The following is a 14,506-nucleotide window of genomic DNA, read 5'->3' as shown; positions in this document are numbered from 1 at the left end:
TCCTCCTCCCTTGAGACCTCCTCCCCTGACAGAGTCCTCCTCACCTGAGTCCTCCTCCCCTGACAGAGTCCTCCTCCCCTGAGACCTCCTCCCCTGACAGAGTCCTCCTCCCCTGAGACCTCCTCCCCTGAGACCTCCTCACCTGAGTCCTCCTCCCCTGAGTCCTCCTCCCCTGACAGAGTCCTCCTCCTCCCCTGAGACCTCCTCCCCTGAGAGACCTCCTCCCCTGAGACCTCCTCCCCTGAGAGACCTCCTCCCCTGAGACCTCCTCCCCTGAGACCTCCTCACCTGAGAGACCTCCTCCCCTGAGACCTCCTCCCCTGAGAGACCTCCTCACCTGAGAGACCTCCTCCCCTGAGACCTCCTCCCCTGAGACCTCCTCACCTGAGAGACCTCCTCCCCTGAGACCTCCTCACCTGAGTCCTCCTCCCCTGACAGAGTCCTCCTCCTCCCCTGAGTCCTCCTCCCCTGAGACCTCCTCCCCTGAGACCTCCTCCCCTGAGAGACCTCCTCACCTGAGAGACCTCCTCACCTGAGTCCTCCTCCCCTGACAGAGTCCTCCTCCCCTGAGACCTCCTCCCCTGACAGAGTCCTCCTCACCTGAGTCCTCCTCCCCTGACAGAGTCCTCCTCCCCTGAGAGTCCTCCTCCCCTGAGTCCTCCTCCCCTGACAGAGTCCTCCTCCTCCCGAGTCCTCCTCCCCTGAGACCTCCTCACTTGAGACCTCCTCCCCTGAGAACTCCTCCCCTGAGAGACCTCCTCACCTGAGACCTCCTCACCTGAGAGACCTCCTCACCTGAGTCCTCCTCCCCTGACAGAGTCCTCCTCCCTTGAGACCTCCTCCCCTGACAGAGTCCTCCTCACCTGAGTCCTCCTCCCCTGACAGAGTCCTCCTCCCCTGAGACCTCCTCCCCTGACAGAGTCCTCCTCCCCTGACAGAGTCCTCCTCCCCTGAGACCTCCTCCCCTGAGACCTCCTCACCTGAGTCCTCCTCCCCTGACAGAGTCCTCCTCCTCCCCTGAGACCTCCCCCCCTGAGAGACCTCCTCCCCTGAGACCTCCTCCCCTGAGAGACCTCCTCACCTGAGACCTCCTCACCTGAGAGACCTCCTCACCTGAGTCCTCCTTCCCTGACAGAGTCCTCCTCCCCTGAGACCTCCTCCCCTGACAGAGTCCTCCTCCCCTGAGAGTCCTCCTCCCCTGAGACCTCCTCCCCTGACAGAGTCCTCCTCCCCTGAGTCCTCCTCCCCTGAGAGACCTCCTCTTCTTTCACGACCAATGTTACAGATTCATGTTTACAAGGTGTTTATTTGTTTACAGTTCTTTGGTACATTCACAGTTAGATTCCATGTGAGCATGGAGCCAGATGAAACGGAGACCTTTCTAACACCTCAACGAGTCCACGTGGTCAAACCTTCGGATTCAACACAGGTCTGGATTCATCTGTGACAGCTGACATCAGGCCAACACCTGCAGGATGAGAAGCTCACTGCATGTTTATCACAGCTGGAGATGTTCCAGGTGCTGGTGGGAGGAGCCACGTGTGACTGAGGACATGCACAGGGGGAGTTTCACCCAGGTGATCTTTATTTTTACAGATGTTCCCTAAAAGCCTCCCACAAAGAAGGTCAGCCACCAGCTGCACAGAGACCTGCAGTCCTCCGTCTGTCTCACCTGTCTGTCCACTCAGACAGGTGAGACAGGTGTGCAGCTAAAGGTTAGCTTGAGAAAAGTGAAACAATGCGTTCTGATGTCAGAGTTAGACTATAACAACCAGTGACCTGCTGACCAGTGTTCCCATGGCAACAGTCCAGACACCTGGCATCAAATGACCAAGGAAACATGGGTCGCTGAGGGTGGAGCTCCTCTCACTGAGGGAGGAGCCTAACGGAGGGTGGAGCTTCACTGTGGGTGGAGCTCCTCTCACTGAGGGAGGAGCCTAACTGAGGGTGGAGCCTCACTGTGGGTGGAGCTCCTCTCTCTGAGGGAGGAGCCTAACTGAGGGTGGAGCCTCACTGTGGGTGGAGCTCTTCTCTCTGGGTGGTGCTCCTCTCGCTGTGGGTGGAGCCTCACTGTGGGTGGAGCCTCACTGTGGGTGGAGTCTCTCTGCAGGGGCCCCAGCGTCACATCTTGAGGAAACACTCCTTGGCGTTGCTCCACACTTGTATTCCCTGCAGAGAGAGACACTGTGAGCGCCGCGAGGTCATGTGACGTCCGTCCGGCCGAATGCTCTCTACCTTCTTGCACATGCTGATCTGCATGACAGCGTGGTTGATGAGCGCCTCCCGCAGGTCTCGGTCTTTCTGTTCCCTAAAGCGCTGCATGTCCACCCGGGCCTTCTGCACATGCTCCCTGCAGTCAGACAACACAACATGAAAAAGCTCCAGGATGAAGCTGCACAGTCAACCTGCAGCGGCAGCGACTCACTCGCACTCCGCCGTTTTCTCCTTGACCGTCTCCTCCCCCTCAGCGATCAGCTCCTCCAGCAGCTTCAGCCGGGCCTCCCTCTGCTCTGGGGCCTCCTGCCCAAAGATCTTGTTGGTCATACCTTTGAAGGAGAACGTCCGCACAATCTGAGGAGGAGAAAACTTACCGTAAATGGTAATGGACATGGTCCAACCTTACATCCCAGCCCGCTCCTCCTCCTCCTTCTCCTTCTCCTCCTCTGCATCCAGGACATGGTCCAACCTTACATCCCAGCCCGCTCCTCCTCCTCCTTCTCCTTCTCCTCCTCTGCATCCAGGACATGGTCCAACCTTACACCCCAGCCCATTCACTCCGCTTCTCCTCCTTCTCCTCCTCCTCCTCCTCCTCCTCCTCCTCCTCCTCCTTTACCTTGAACAGTAGAACTTTAGTGTCTTAAAATAGAACTTACTGATAGAACTTTGTAGTTTGGCTTTCTGGAAGAAATTGTATTTTCTTGATTCTTGTTGTTCTGGTTGTAATGTAATGTAATGTAATGAAATGAAATGAAATGCAATGTAATGTAATGTAATGTAATAATGTAATGTAATGTAATGAAATGTAATAATGTAATGTAATGTAATGAAATGCAATGTAATGTAATGTAATGTAATGTAATAATGTAATGAAATGTAATGTAATGAAATGTAATGTAATAATGTAATGTAATGTAATGAAATGTAATAATGTAATGTAATGTAATGAAATGCAATGTAATGTAATAATGTAATGAAATGTAATGTAATGAAATGCAATGTAATGTAATGTAATAATGTAAAGTAATGTAACGTAACGTAATGTAATAATGTAATGAAATGTAATAATGTAATGAAATGTAATGTAATGTAATGTAATGTAATAATGTAATGTAATGTAATGAAATGTAATAATGTAATGTAATGTAATGAAATGCAATGTAATGTAATAATGTAATGAAATGTAATGTAATGAAATGCAATGTAATGTAATGTAATAATGTAAAGTAATGTAACGTAACGTAATGTAATAATGTAATGAAATGTAATAATGTAATGAAATGTAATGTAATGTAATGTAATGAAATGTAATAATGTAATGTAATGTAATGTAATGTAATGAAATGCAATGCAATGTAATGTAATGTAATAATGTAATGTAATGTAATGTAATGAAATGTAATGTAATGTAATGTAATAATGTAATGAAATGTAATGTAATGAAATGCAATGTAATGTAATGTAATAATGTAAAGTAATGTAACGTAACGTAATGTAATAATGTAATGAAATGTAATAATGTAATGAAATGTAATGTAATGTAATGAAATGTAATAATGTAATGTAATGTAATGAAATGCAATGTAATGTAATGCAATGAAATGCAATGTAATGAAATGTAATAATGTAATGTAATGTAATGTAATGTAACGTAACGTAATAATGTAATGTAATGAAATGTAATGCAATGTAATGTAATGTAATAATGTAATGAAATGTAATAATGTAATGAAATGTAATGTAATGCAATGAAATGCAATGTAATGCAATGTAATGAAATGTAATAATGTAATGTAATGTAATGAAATGTAATGTAATGCAATGAAATGCAATGTAATGTAATGTAATAATGTAATGTAATGTACTGTAACGTAATGTAATGTAATAATGTAATGTAACGTAATGTAACGTAATGTAACGTAATAATGTAATGTAATGTAATAATGTAATGTAATGTAATGTAATGTAACGTAACGTAATGTAATAATGTAATGTAATGAAATGTAATGCAATGTAATGTAATGTAATAATGTAATTTAATGTAATGTAACGTAATGTAACGTAACGTAATGTAATAATGTAATGTCATGAAATGTAGTGCAATGTAATGTAATAATGTAATTTAATGTAATGTAATAATGTAATGTAATGTAATGTAATGTAACATAACGTAACGTAATAATGTAATGTAACGTAATGTAATGTAATAATGTAATGTAATGTAATGTAATGTAACGTAACGTAATGTAATAATGTAATGTAATGCAATGTAATGTAATGTAATAATGTAATTTAATGTAATGTAATAATTTAATGTAATGTAATGTAACGTAACGTAATGTAATAACGTAATGTAACGTAATGTAACGTAATGTAATAATGTAATGTAACGTAACGTAATAATGTAATGTAACGTAATGTCAAGTAATAATGTAATGTAATGTAATGTAACGTAATAATGTAATGTAATGAAATGTAATGCAATGTAATGTAATGTAATAATGTAATTTAATGTAACGTAATGTAACGTAACGTAATGTAATAATGTAATGTAATGAAATGTAATGCAATGTAATGTAATAATGTAATTTAATGTAATGTAATAATGTAATGTAATGTAATGTAACGTAACATAACATAACGTAATGTAATAATGTAATGTAACATAATGTAACGTAATGTAATAATGTAATGTAATGAAATGTAATGCAATGTAATGTAATGTAATAATGTAATTTAATGTAATGTAATAATGTAATGTAATGTAATGTAACGTAACGTAATGTAATAATGTAATGTAACGTAATGTAACGTAATGTAACGTAATGTAACGTAATGTAATAATGTAATGTAACGTAACGTAATAATGTAATGTCAAGTAATAATGTAATGTAATGTAACGTAACGTAATAATGTAATGTAATGAAATGTAATGCAATGTAATGTAATGTAATAATGTAATTTAATGTAATGTAGCGTAATGTAACGTAACGTAATGTAATAATGTAATGTAATCAAATGTAATGCAATGTAATGTAATGTAATAATGTAATTTAATGTAATGTAATAATGTAATGTAATGTAATGTAATGTAACGTAACGTAATGTAATAATGTAATGTAACGTAATGTAACGTAATGTAATAATGTAATGTAACGTAACGTAATAATGTAATGTAACGTAATGTCAAGTAATAATGTAATGTAATGCAACGTAACGTAATAATGTAATGTAATGAAATGTAATGCAATGTAATGTAATGTAATAATGTAATGTAATGAAATGCAATGTAATGAAATGTAATGAAATGTAATGTAATAATGTAATGTAACGTAACATAATGTAATGTAACGTAATGTCATGTAATAATGTAATGTGATAATGTAAAGTAATGTAACGTAATGTAATGTAACGTAATAATGTAATGTAATGTAATGTAATAATGTAATGAAATGTAATAATGTAATGAAATGTAATGTAATGAAATGTAATGCAATGTAATGTAATGTAATAATGTAATTTAATGTAATGTAATAATGTAATGTAATGTAACGTAATGTAATAATGTAATGTAACGTAACGTAACGTAATGTAATAATGTAATGTAACGTAATGTAACGTAATGTAACGTAATGTAATAATGTAATGTAACGTAATAATGTAATGAAATGTAATAATGTAATGTAATGTAATGAAATGCAATGTAATGTAATGTAATGAAATGTAATAATGTAATGTAATGAAATGCAATGTAATGAAATGTAATGAAATATAATGTAATAATGTAATGTAATGTAACGTAATGTAACGTAATGTAATGTAATGTAATAATGTAATTTAATGTAATGTAATAATGTAATGTAATGTAACGTAATGTAATAATGTAATGTAACGTAACGTAACGTAATGTAATAATGTAATGTAACGTAATGTAACGTAATGTAATAATGTAATGTAATGTAATAATGTAATGAAATGTAATAATGTAATGTAATGTAATGAAATGCAATGTAATGTAATGTAATGTAATGTAATGAAATGTAATAATGTAATGTAATGAAATGCAATGTAATGAAATGTAATGAAATATAATGTAATAATGTAATGTAATGTAACGTAATGTAACGTAATGTAATGTAACGTAATAATGTAATGTAATGAAATGTAATGCAATGTAATGTAATGTAATGTAATAATGTAATGAAATGTAATAATGTAATGAAATGTAATGTAATGAAATGTAATGCAATGTAATGTAATGTAATAATGTAATTTAATGTAATGTAATAATGTAATGTAATGTAACGTAATGTAATAATGTAATGTAACGTAATGTAACGTAATGTAATAATGTAATGTAACGTAACGTAATAATGTAATGTAATAATGTAATGAAATGTAATAATGTAATGTAATGTAATGTAATGAAATGTAATAATGTAATGTAATGAAATGCAATGTAATGAAATGTAATGAAATATAATGTAATAATGTAATGTAATGTAACGTAATGTAACGTAATGTAATGTAACGTAATAATGTAATGTAATGAAATGTAATGCAATGTAATGTAATGTAATAATGTAATGAAATGTAATGTAATGAAATGTAATGCAATGTAATGTAATGTAATAATGTAATTTAATGTAATGTAATAATGTAATGTAATGTAACGTAATGTAATAATGTAATGTAACGTAATGTAACGTAATGTAATAATGTAATGTAATGATGCACTTGTATTGATTTATCACCGTTTCCATTCACACCGATGGTACTCCATCAGGAGAACATTCACACACCGATGGTACTCCATCAGGAGAACAGTCACACACCGATGGTACTCCACCAGGAGAACAGTCACACACCGATGGTACTCCATCAGGAGAACAGTCACACACCGATGGTACTCCACCAGGAGAACAGTCACACACCGATGGTACTCCACCAGGAGAACAGTCACACACCGATGGTACTCCACCAGGAGAACAGTCACACACCGATGGTACTCCATCAGGAGAACATTCACACACCGATGGTACTCCATCAGGAGAACAGTCACACACCGATGGTACTCCACCAGGAGAACAGTCACACACCGATGGTACTCCATCAGGAGAACAGTCACACACCGATGGTACTCCACCAGGAGAACAGTCACACACCGATGGTACTCCACCAGGAGAACAGTCACACACCGATGGTACTCCATCAGGAGAACAGTCACACACCGATGGTACTCCATCAGGAGAACAGTCACACACCGATGGTACTCCACCAGGAGAACAGTCACACACCGATGGTACTCCACCAGGAGAACATTCACACACCGATGGTACTCCATCAGGAGCAACTTAGGGTTCAGTGTCTTGCTCAAGGACACTTAGGCATGTGGACAGGAGGAGCTGGGGATCGAGCCACCAACCTTCTGATTAGTGCGCGACCCACTCTGAACCAGAGGCTGGTGAAGAAGGAAGAGATGTACGTACGCCCGTCGCCAGCTCCTCCCGCTGCTGCTTCTTGGAGATCAGGTCCTGGGAGGCCATCTCCAGCTCACACTGGGTCAGCTCGTGTTTCCTGCACACGGCCCTGAAACCGCAGAGTCCGAGGATGGATGGTGACATACGTAAGGAAGTGAGGTTATAAAACAGGAAGTGAGGTTATAAAACAGGAAGTGAGGTTATAAAACAGGAAGTGAGGTACAGACTGTCACTGTGAGATTTCATGAAAACTTTTTATCTGTGATCACTGCTGGTGATTCCACTTCCTGCTGAGCCTCCATTAAAACTCTCTGTCTTCACCTGACAGACAGGCAGCTGTCTCTGAGGGACAGACAGGCAGCTGTCTCCGAGGACAGCCAGGCAGCTGTCTCCGAGGACAGGTCCTTTTTAAATTCCTTTCGTGATATTTTATTGTTATATTTACGCTTCCTTCTCTTTTTCAGTCACAGCTGGAGGATGTTTCTCATTACAGGGATGTCACTGATACCAGCTGACCTCTGACCGCCGTACACTGCACGCTGCGAGCTGATTGGCTGCTTGAACTGTGGTCTTACCTCAGAGCTTCAGCATAGAAGAGGTATTCCTTCAGCTGGTCGGCGTAATGTTCCTCCTCCTCTAAGATGTCATCTATGGAGGCAGCATATCTGGAGGGGACGGAGACATTTACTGAGACAGACAACATCTGTTCTCAGAGGACACACACACTCTACAGAGAAAGAGACAACATCTGTCCTCAGAGGACACACACACTCTACAGAGACAGATATAACATCTGTCCTCAGAGGACACACACACTCTACAGAGACAGATATAACATCTGTCCTCAGAGGACACGCACACTCGACAGAGACAGATATAACATCTGTCCTCAGAGGACACACACACTCGACAGACAGAGTCCACTGAGTCACTCACGCGTCCATGTGATGACCGGCACTCTGCAGCCCGTCCCCCATCTCCTTCTCTATGGCACTCCACTCACTGCAGACACACAGTAACACACACAGTTACACACACAGTTACACACACAATTACACACACAGTTACACATGAAGTTACACACACAGTTACACACACAGTTACACATGAAGTTACACACACAGTAACACACACAGTTACACACACAGTTACACACACAGTTACACATGAAGTTACACACACAGTTACACATGAAGTTACACACACAGTAACACACACAGTTACACACACAGTTACACACACAGTTACACATGAAGTTACACACACAGTAACACACACAGTTACACACACAGTTACACACACAGTTACACATGAAGTTACACACACAGTTACACACACAGTTACACACACTGTGAGGTTTCCCTCTTTCTGTCAGGACAGACGGAGGAGAACAGAAACTTTAACTTTCATTTGTGATGATGTGATTTCAAAAATGTTTTTTTGTGTTGTGTATCTGTGTGTAGCTGTGTGTTTAGCTGTGTGTATGTGTGTGTAGCTGTGTATCTGTGTGTAGGTAGGTAGGTAGGTATTTACTTTATTAATCCCCGAGGGCAATTTTTTTTAATTTAATTTTTTTTTTTTTTATCCGTAGCCGTGTGTATCCGTGTGTATCTGTGTTGTGTTACCTGAAGACTCTCCCGTAGTTGCCGTGGACCTTGTAGACTCCGTACAGCCGATCAGCGACTCTCTGCAGAGACAGTGAACGCCTCATCACTACCGTGTGGAGAGAAATGTTCCTCCATCATCACTGCTGACGGTTAATATCGTTTATTAAATCCTTTTGAATGAATCAGCTGACGGTTAATATCGTTTATTAAATCCTTTTGAATGAATCAGCTGACGGTTAATATCGTTTATTAAATCCTTTTGAATGAATCAGCTGACGGTTAATATCGTTTATTAAATCCTTTTGAATGAATCAGCTGACGGTTAATATCGTTTATTAAATCCTTTTGAATGAATCCGTAACGTTTTCAGATCTAAAGATGAAGGAAGTGTTTGAAGTCTTACTGCTCGCGCTCGCAGCAGCTGAGACGTGTGAGACTGCAGCTCGTCACTGTAGTGTTTCATCTCCATGAAGCGTCTGAGGAGGAGAGAGGTCAGAGGTCAGCGTTCACTGTGATCACTCCAACAGTCTTTAAAGGAGTGTTAGTATAATGTAAAGCTGCAGCGACGGCTCCATTATTCCACCGTATGATGGACAACCTCCCTGATATCGGCCCAATAAACCCAGTATCAGTGTGTCCACATCAGACCGATGCTCCTGGAGGCCTCCAGCTCATGTTACTGTGCAGACCAGCGGTCGGATTCACAAACAGTCCTCAGAATAGAAGTTCCTCTTGGTGACCAAATTCTAAGAAAATTCTTAGAATTGAGCCGTTTTGTAAATATTTCTCCTTAAAGTTCAGAGTCGATCCTTAAAGATAAAAGTTCTTCAAGAACATGTTCAGAGAGCTTCATAAACTTCTCCTCGAGTAGATTCTCAGAGTTTGGATCCAACGAGTTATGTATTTATGAAGTTATTGATCACTGATCAGTGAGGAGAAGGAACCCCTCCGGCCGATCCACTCGGTGTTCCAGCCATGTTTAAAGGCCCGGTTCTGAATTCTGGAGGTTTCCAGGTTCTCAGATGTTCTCTGACATCACAGTGAGGTAAATATGGTGATTTTTGATGATGTTGTCGGGTGTTCAGATTATTTCTTTTCCAGTTTTCTGATGATTTATTAATAAATTAATCAATTAGGAGCAGATGAATCAATAATAAATTAATTCTCTCTACTCTGGAAGCAGCTCAACCTTCATCTGATTTCACCTTGATAAGGAAATCATTAAAAGTCTAAACGTGATCAGGGAGGAGCCACGGAGGACGCTCACCTGTCGGGATTCCTCACCCTGTAGGTGGCGCTGAGAGCTCTGAGCCTGGAGTCGGCCTGTGAGGGAGGAAGAGGAGCTGAGTGAACACTGACAACATCAGCATGAAGAGATCAGAACCAGAACCAGAACCTGCCCAGGGTCCGGTACCTTCGCCTGGAACCCCGTCTCGTACACCACCTCCTTCCAGCCGTGCTCCTGATGACACGCAAACACATGAAGTTAGTCACACCGCAGGAAACCACCCACACACCTGATCACCTGAACACTTGATCACCTGATCACCTGACCCCTTAACCACCGGATCACCTGATCACATGAACACCTGATCACTTGATCACCTGAACACCTGAATACTTGATCACCTGAACACCTGATCACCTGACCACCTGACCACCTGATCACATGAACACCTGATCACCTGACCCCTGAACCACCTGATCACCTGACCCCTGAACCACCTGATCTCCGGATCACCTGATCACATGAACACCTGAATACTTGATCACCTGACCACCTGACCCATTGACCACCTGATCACCTGACCACCTGATCACATGAACACCTGATCACCTGACCCCTTAACCACCTGATCACCTGACCACCTGATCACTTGATCACCTGATTACCTGACCACCTGATCACATGAACACCTGATCACCTGACCCCTGAACCACCTGATCACCTGATCACATGAACACCTGAATACTTGATCACCTGACCACCTGACCCGTTGACCACCTGATCACCTGACCACCTGATCACATGAACACCTGATCACCTGACCCCTTAACCACCTGATCACCTGACCACCTGATCACTTGATCACCTGATTACCTGACCACCTGATGCGTACCTCTGTGAGGAAGTGGTGGAGGATCTTGTCATTGGAGAGGACCGGATGAGAGGCCACGCGCAGCAGGAAGTTCTCCAGCCCGACCCGCCGACGCTCCACGAAGTCCGGGTCCATGTTGTCGGCCGACAGCTTGTGCCACACGAACTCAGCCTGCAGGTGGGAGAACACAACTTCCTGTTTCACCTTACCTGTGTGGACACTGTGTTCAGGTCTGATTCACTTATGTCATCTGTCAATCATCTATGAACACCTGAGAGTCTTGAAGATGATCCACAGAGTCACTTAGCTCCGCCTCCTGTCAGTACGTACCGCAGCCCTCTAACAGTATGTACTGTTATACAGTGCATCCTGAAAGTATTCACAGCTTCACTTTTTTCATATTTTGTTATGTTACAGCTTTATTCCAAAATGGATTAAATTCATTTTTTGCCTCAAAATTCTACACACAATAATGACAAAGTGAAAAAAGTTTGTTTCAAATTTTTGCAAATCTATTAAAAATTAAAACTGCAAGCAGTGATGTACGGGCCCTCGCACTCCCGCGCGCCGTCTCCCCGACGTGCAGCTCGCGAGGGATAGCGTATCCCCGCTTCTCGCAAAACAGGTATATAATGTATCGTCTCACCACACCGGATGTATGTCATACGTTTCGTGAGGTTTCAAGCATCCCTTGACCTTATACATCAACTTCCTGTGTCACGGCGAGACATCAAACTTTGCCACATCGTCACGGTGACGTCCATCAACAAAGTCGAACGAATGTCTCAATATATCATCAACTACATGTTTAGGTTATTGTGACCCGACTTTACGTTCATGGGATCAACCAGCTCGACGTAGAATGAGAAAGTATGAAAAGTGTCATTTCCAGTGGCCAACAGGGGGCGCTATGACTATGAGTGAATATTACCCCACAGGGGTCTTCAGGGCGGGGCTGTTATCATACCTGTGATGTTTGGAGAAGGTCGGTCCATGTACATAAGATTTAAAGCAACTCCTAGTTTCATGGCGAGACGCTCAAAATGGCCGCCTCTCACGGGCACACACGTCGATGAAAACGAATTATTTTGATAACTTTTAATCCCAAACATGTTTTCTATCCATAGAATCTAAATTTAAGTCAGTCCGACAAAATCCCTCGGAGGAGTTCGACAAAGTACAACGTGTCAGAATCACACAAAATGGCGACTAAATTCAAAATGGTGGACTTCCTGTCGAGTTGACGTAACAGTGACTTTTATGTGCGTCCAGGTGTGATACACGTGTCCACCGGATGTCGTGAATTTAGGTAAATGTGGCCGCCGGGGCATCTCTGTAGGGGGCGCTCTCGAGCCGTTTGGCCACGCCCACTCACGACTTCACTAGAATACAAAAATTTGTGTATTCACTTTCATGAGTTTTTGAATATGATAAAACCTCCAAAAACGAAAATCCCTTTATGTAAGGAGAAGAAGAACGACCAAGAACGAGAACATTTTTATGCAACAACAGGGCTTCACACCGATGCTCGGTGCTCGGGCCCTTTCTCACCGATGCTCGGTGCTCGGGCCCTTTCGCACCGATGCTCGGTGCTCGGGCCCTTTCGCACCGATGCTCGGTGCTCGGGCCCTTTCGCACCGATGCTCGGTGCTCGGGCCCTAATAAGGAACGAAAATATAACACCTACATAAGTATTCACAGCCAGAGTCTACGTCCATCACACTGAACTCACCCTCTTCTCGGGCAGCGGCGGCACCACGATGTACGGATAGGTGACGATCAGGTAGTTCCTCAGCAGTTCAAACTCACTGTACCTCCTCCACAGAGAGTCGGGGGCGGGGTTACGACCCTCAGCCACCGCGTCCATTGGCCTGCAAACGTTATAGCACAGACGGTGAACTGATGCAGCTCATCCTACAGGTGAACACCTGAGCCCCGCCCACAGCTGTCCGCGCTCACCTGTTCTCGATCAGGTACACCGTGAACGTCTCCTGCATGCTCACTGCATTTTTGCCGCTCCTCTTCTCCGCCTCGCCCACGCAGATCTCCATCCTGCGCAGCAGAGTCGAGCCCTCCTCCACCACCTGCACCACCAACACGGTCACAACAGTCACAACACAGGGCAGCAGTGAGCAGCAGGGGGCAGCAGAGAGCTGCAGAATGAAGCAAGGTGCAGCAAGGTGCAGCAGGGTCCTCCACCTGCATCCAGCTAACAGCTGACAGCCGTCCACATCAACGATGACACATTTACATGTTGTAAGCCACCAGTGAGCTCACAGTACAACATTAGCACGGTGTTCCGGTGCACCGGACCGGGTGACGTTAGCTTCTGCCGCTAACTAGCTGTCGGTGGTTGGTCCACCGGACACACCGGGACGAATAGCTGCCTCTTACCGGGTTACTGAGGCTCCCGTCGGCTGCTGTCTGCTCCGAGTCGTCGTCACTGACAAACTCTTCCTTCACATCCTCCGCCATCATCTTCATCTCTCCTGATGCTGCTGCTGATCCAGGACGCATGCGCAGCGCGTCCCATCAGCCTTTTTTTTAAATTTATTTTATTTTTTTTAAATCATGTTGTTTATTCCATTTTATTTTATAATAACAGACCTTTACCACCAAATAAAACAGTACAAAACCGAGTAATTAATTATTCATTCATTCATTTATTTCTTCAGAGTGAACTGTCCCTGGAGGAGGAGGAAGAGGAGGGTGAGGAGGAAGAGGAGGAGGAGGAGGAGGAGGCTCCAGGCAAAACAACGACTCTCTCCAACATGCTGATGAAGGACTCCCAGTTGAAAAGAGTTCATTGTGACCAGGACACGTCCTTTAACTGATGAAGCCGTCTGTCGCTCTGCTTCTTCCACCTGCAGTAACATGACTAACCCATACATTTATTATTTCCAGGCTGGACTGCTGTAAGTCATTATTATTATAACTCATATAACTCTATTACACTGCAGTGAGAGTCCTGACGGGATTTAACCAGACACGTCAGATTTCTCCTGTTTCAGCTCCTCTTCATCGACTTCCTGTAAAATCAAGAAGAGAATTTAAATCCTGCTGCTGACTTACAAAGTTTTTCATGACTGAGCTGCGTCTGATC

The 14,506-nt window shown here is 42.5% G+C and overlaps 1 protein-coding gene across 1 annotated transcript; it reads right to left on the bottom strand.

The window, feature by feature from the left end:
* Positions 1-1,286: 1,286 nt before the first annotated feature.
* LOC138202398 (sorting nexin-4-like) lies at positions 1,287-13,927 on the bottom strand. Its single transcript, XM_069156331.1, has 14 exons — positions 13,798-13,927; positions 13,363-13,487; positions 13,136-13,274; positions 11,425-11,574; positions 10,719-10,766; positions 10,572-10,627; positions 9,708-9,780; positions 9,323-9,384; positions 8,634-8,699; positions 8,273-8,362; positions 7,707-7,806; positions 2,426-2,571; positions 2,236-2,350; positions 1,287-2,169 (listed from the first exon to the last, which is right to left on the bottom strand). The coding sequence occupies exons 1-14, from the start codon at positions 13,918-13,920 to the stop codon at positions 2,122-2,124; spliced, it is 1,341 nt and encodes a 446-aa protein (XP_069012432.1). The 5' UTR covers positions 13,921-13,927; the 3' UTR covers positions 1,287-2,121.
* Between the last annotated feature and the right edge of the window lie 579 nt (positions 13,928-14,506).

Source organism: Embiotoca jacksoni, unplaced genomic scaffold (assembly GCF_022577435.1).
Source record: "Embiotoca jacksoni isolate LCO1_2020_lvr unplaced genomic scaffold, fEmbJac1.0.p SCAF_21, whole genome shotgun sequence".
In the NCBI taxonomy this organism is placed as follows: Eukaryota; Metazoa; Chordata; class Actinopteri; family Embiotocidae; genus Embiotoca; species Embiotoca jacksoni.
This window is presented reverse-complemented; position numbering and strand designations above follow the sequence as displayed.

What these genes read in the sequence shown, in the direction of transcription:
- LOC138202398 (XM_069156331.1), bottom strand. Translation starts at nt 13,920, where the DNA reads ATGCGTCCTGGATCAGCAGCAGCATCAGGAGAGATGAAGATGATGGCG. An exon ending in GGGAGGAGCTGGCGACGGGC is followed by an intron (nt 2,572 to 7,706) that starts GTACGTACATCT and finishes TCTCCTCCTCAG; the next exon opens with ATTGTGCGGACGTTCTCCTT. An exon ending in GAGAAAACGGCGGAGTGCGA is followed by an intron (nt 2,351 to 2,425) that starts GTGAGTCGCTGC and finishes GTCTGACTGCAG; the next exon opens with GGAGCATGTGCAGAAGGCCC.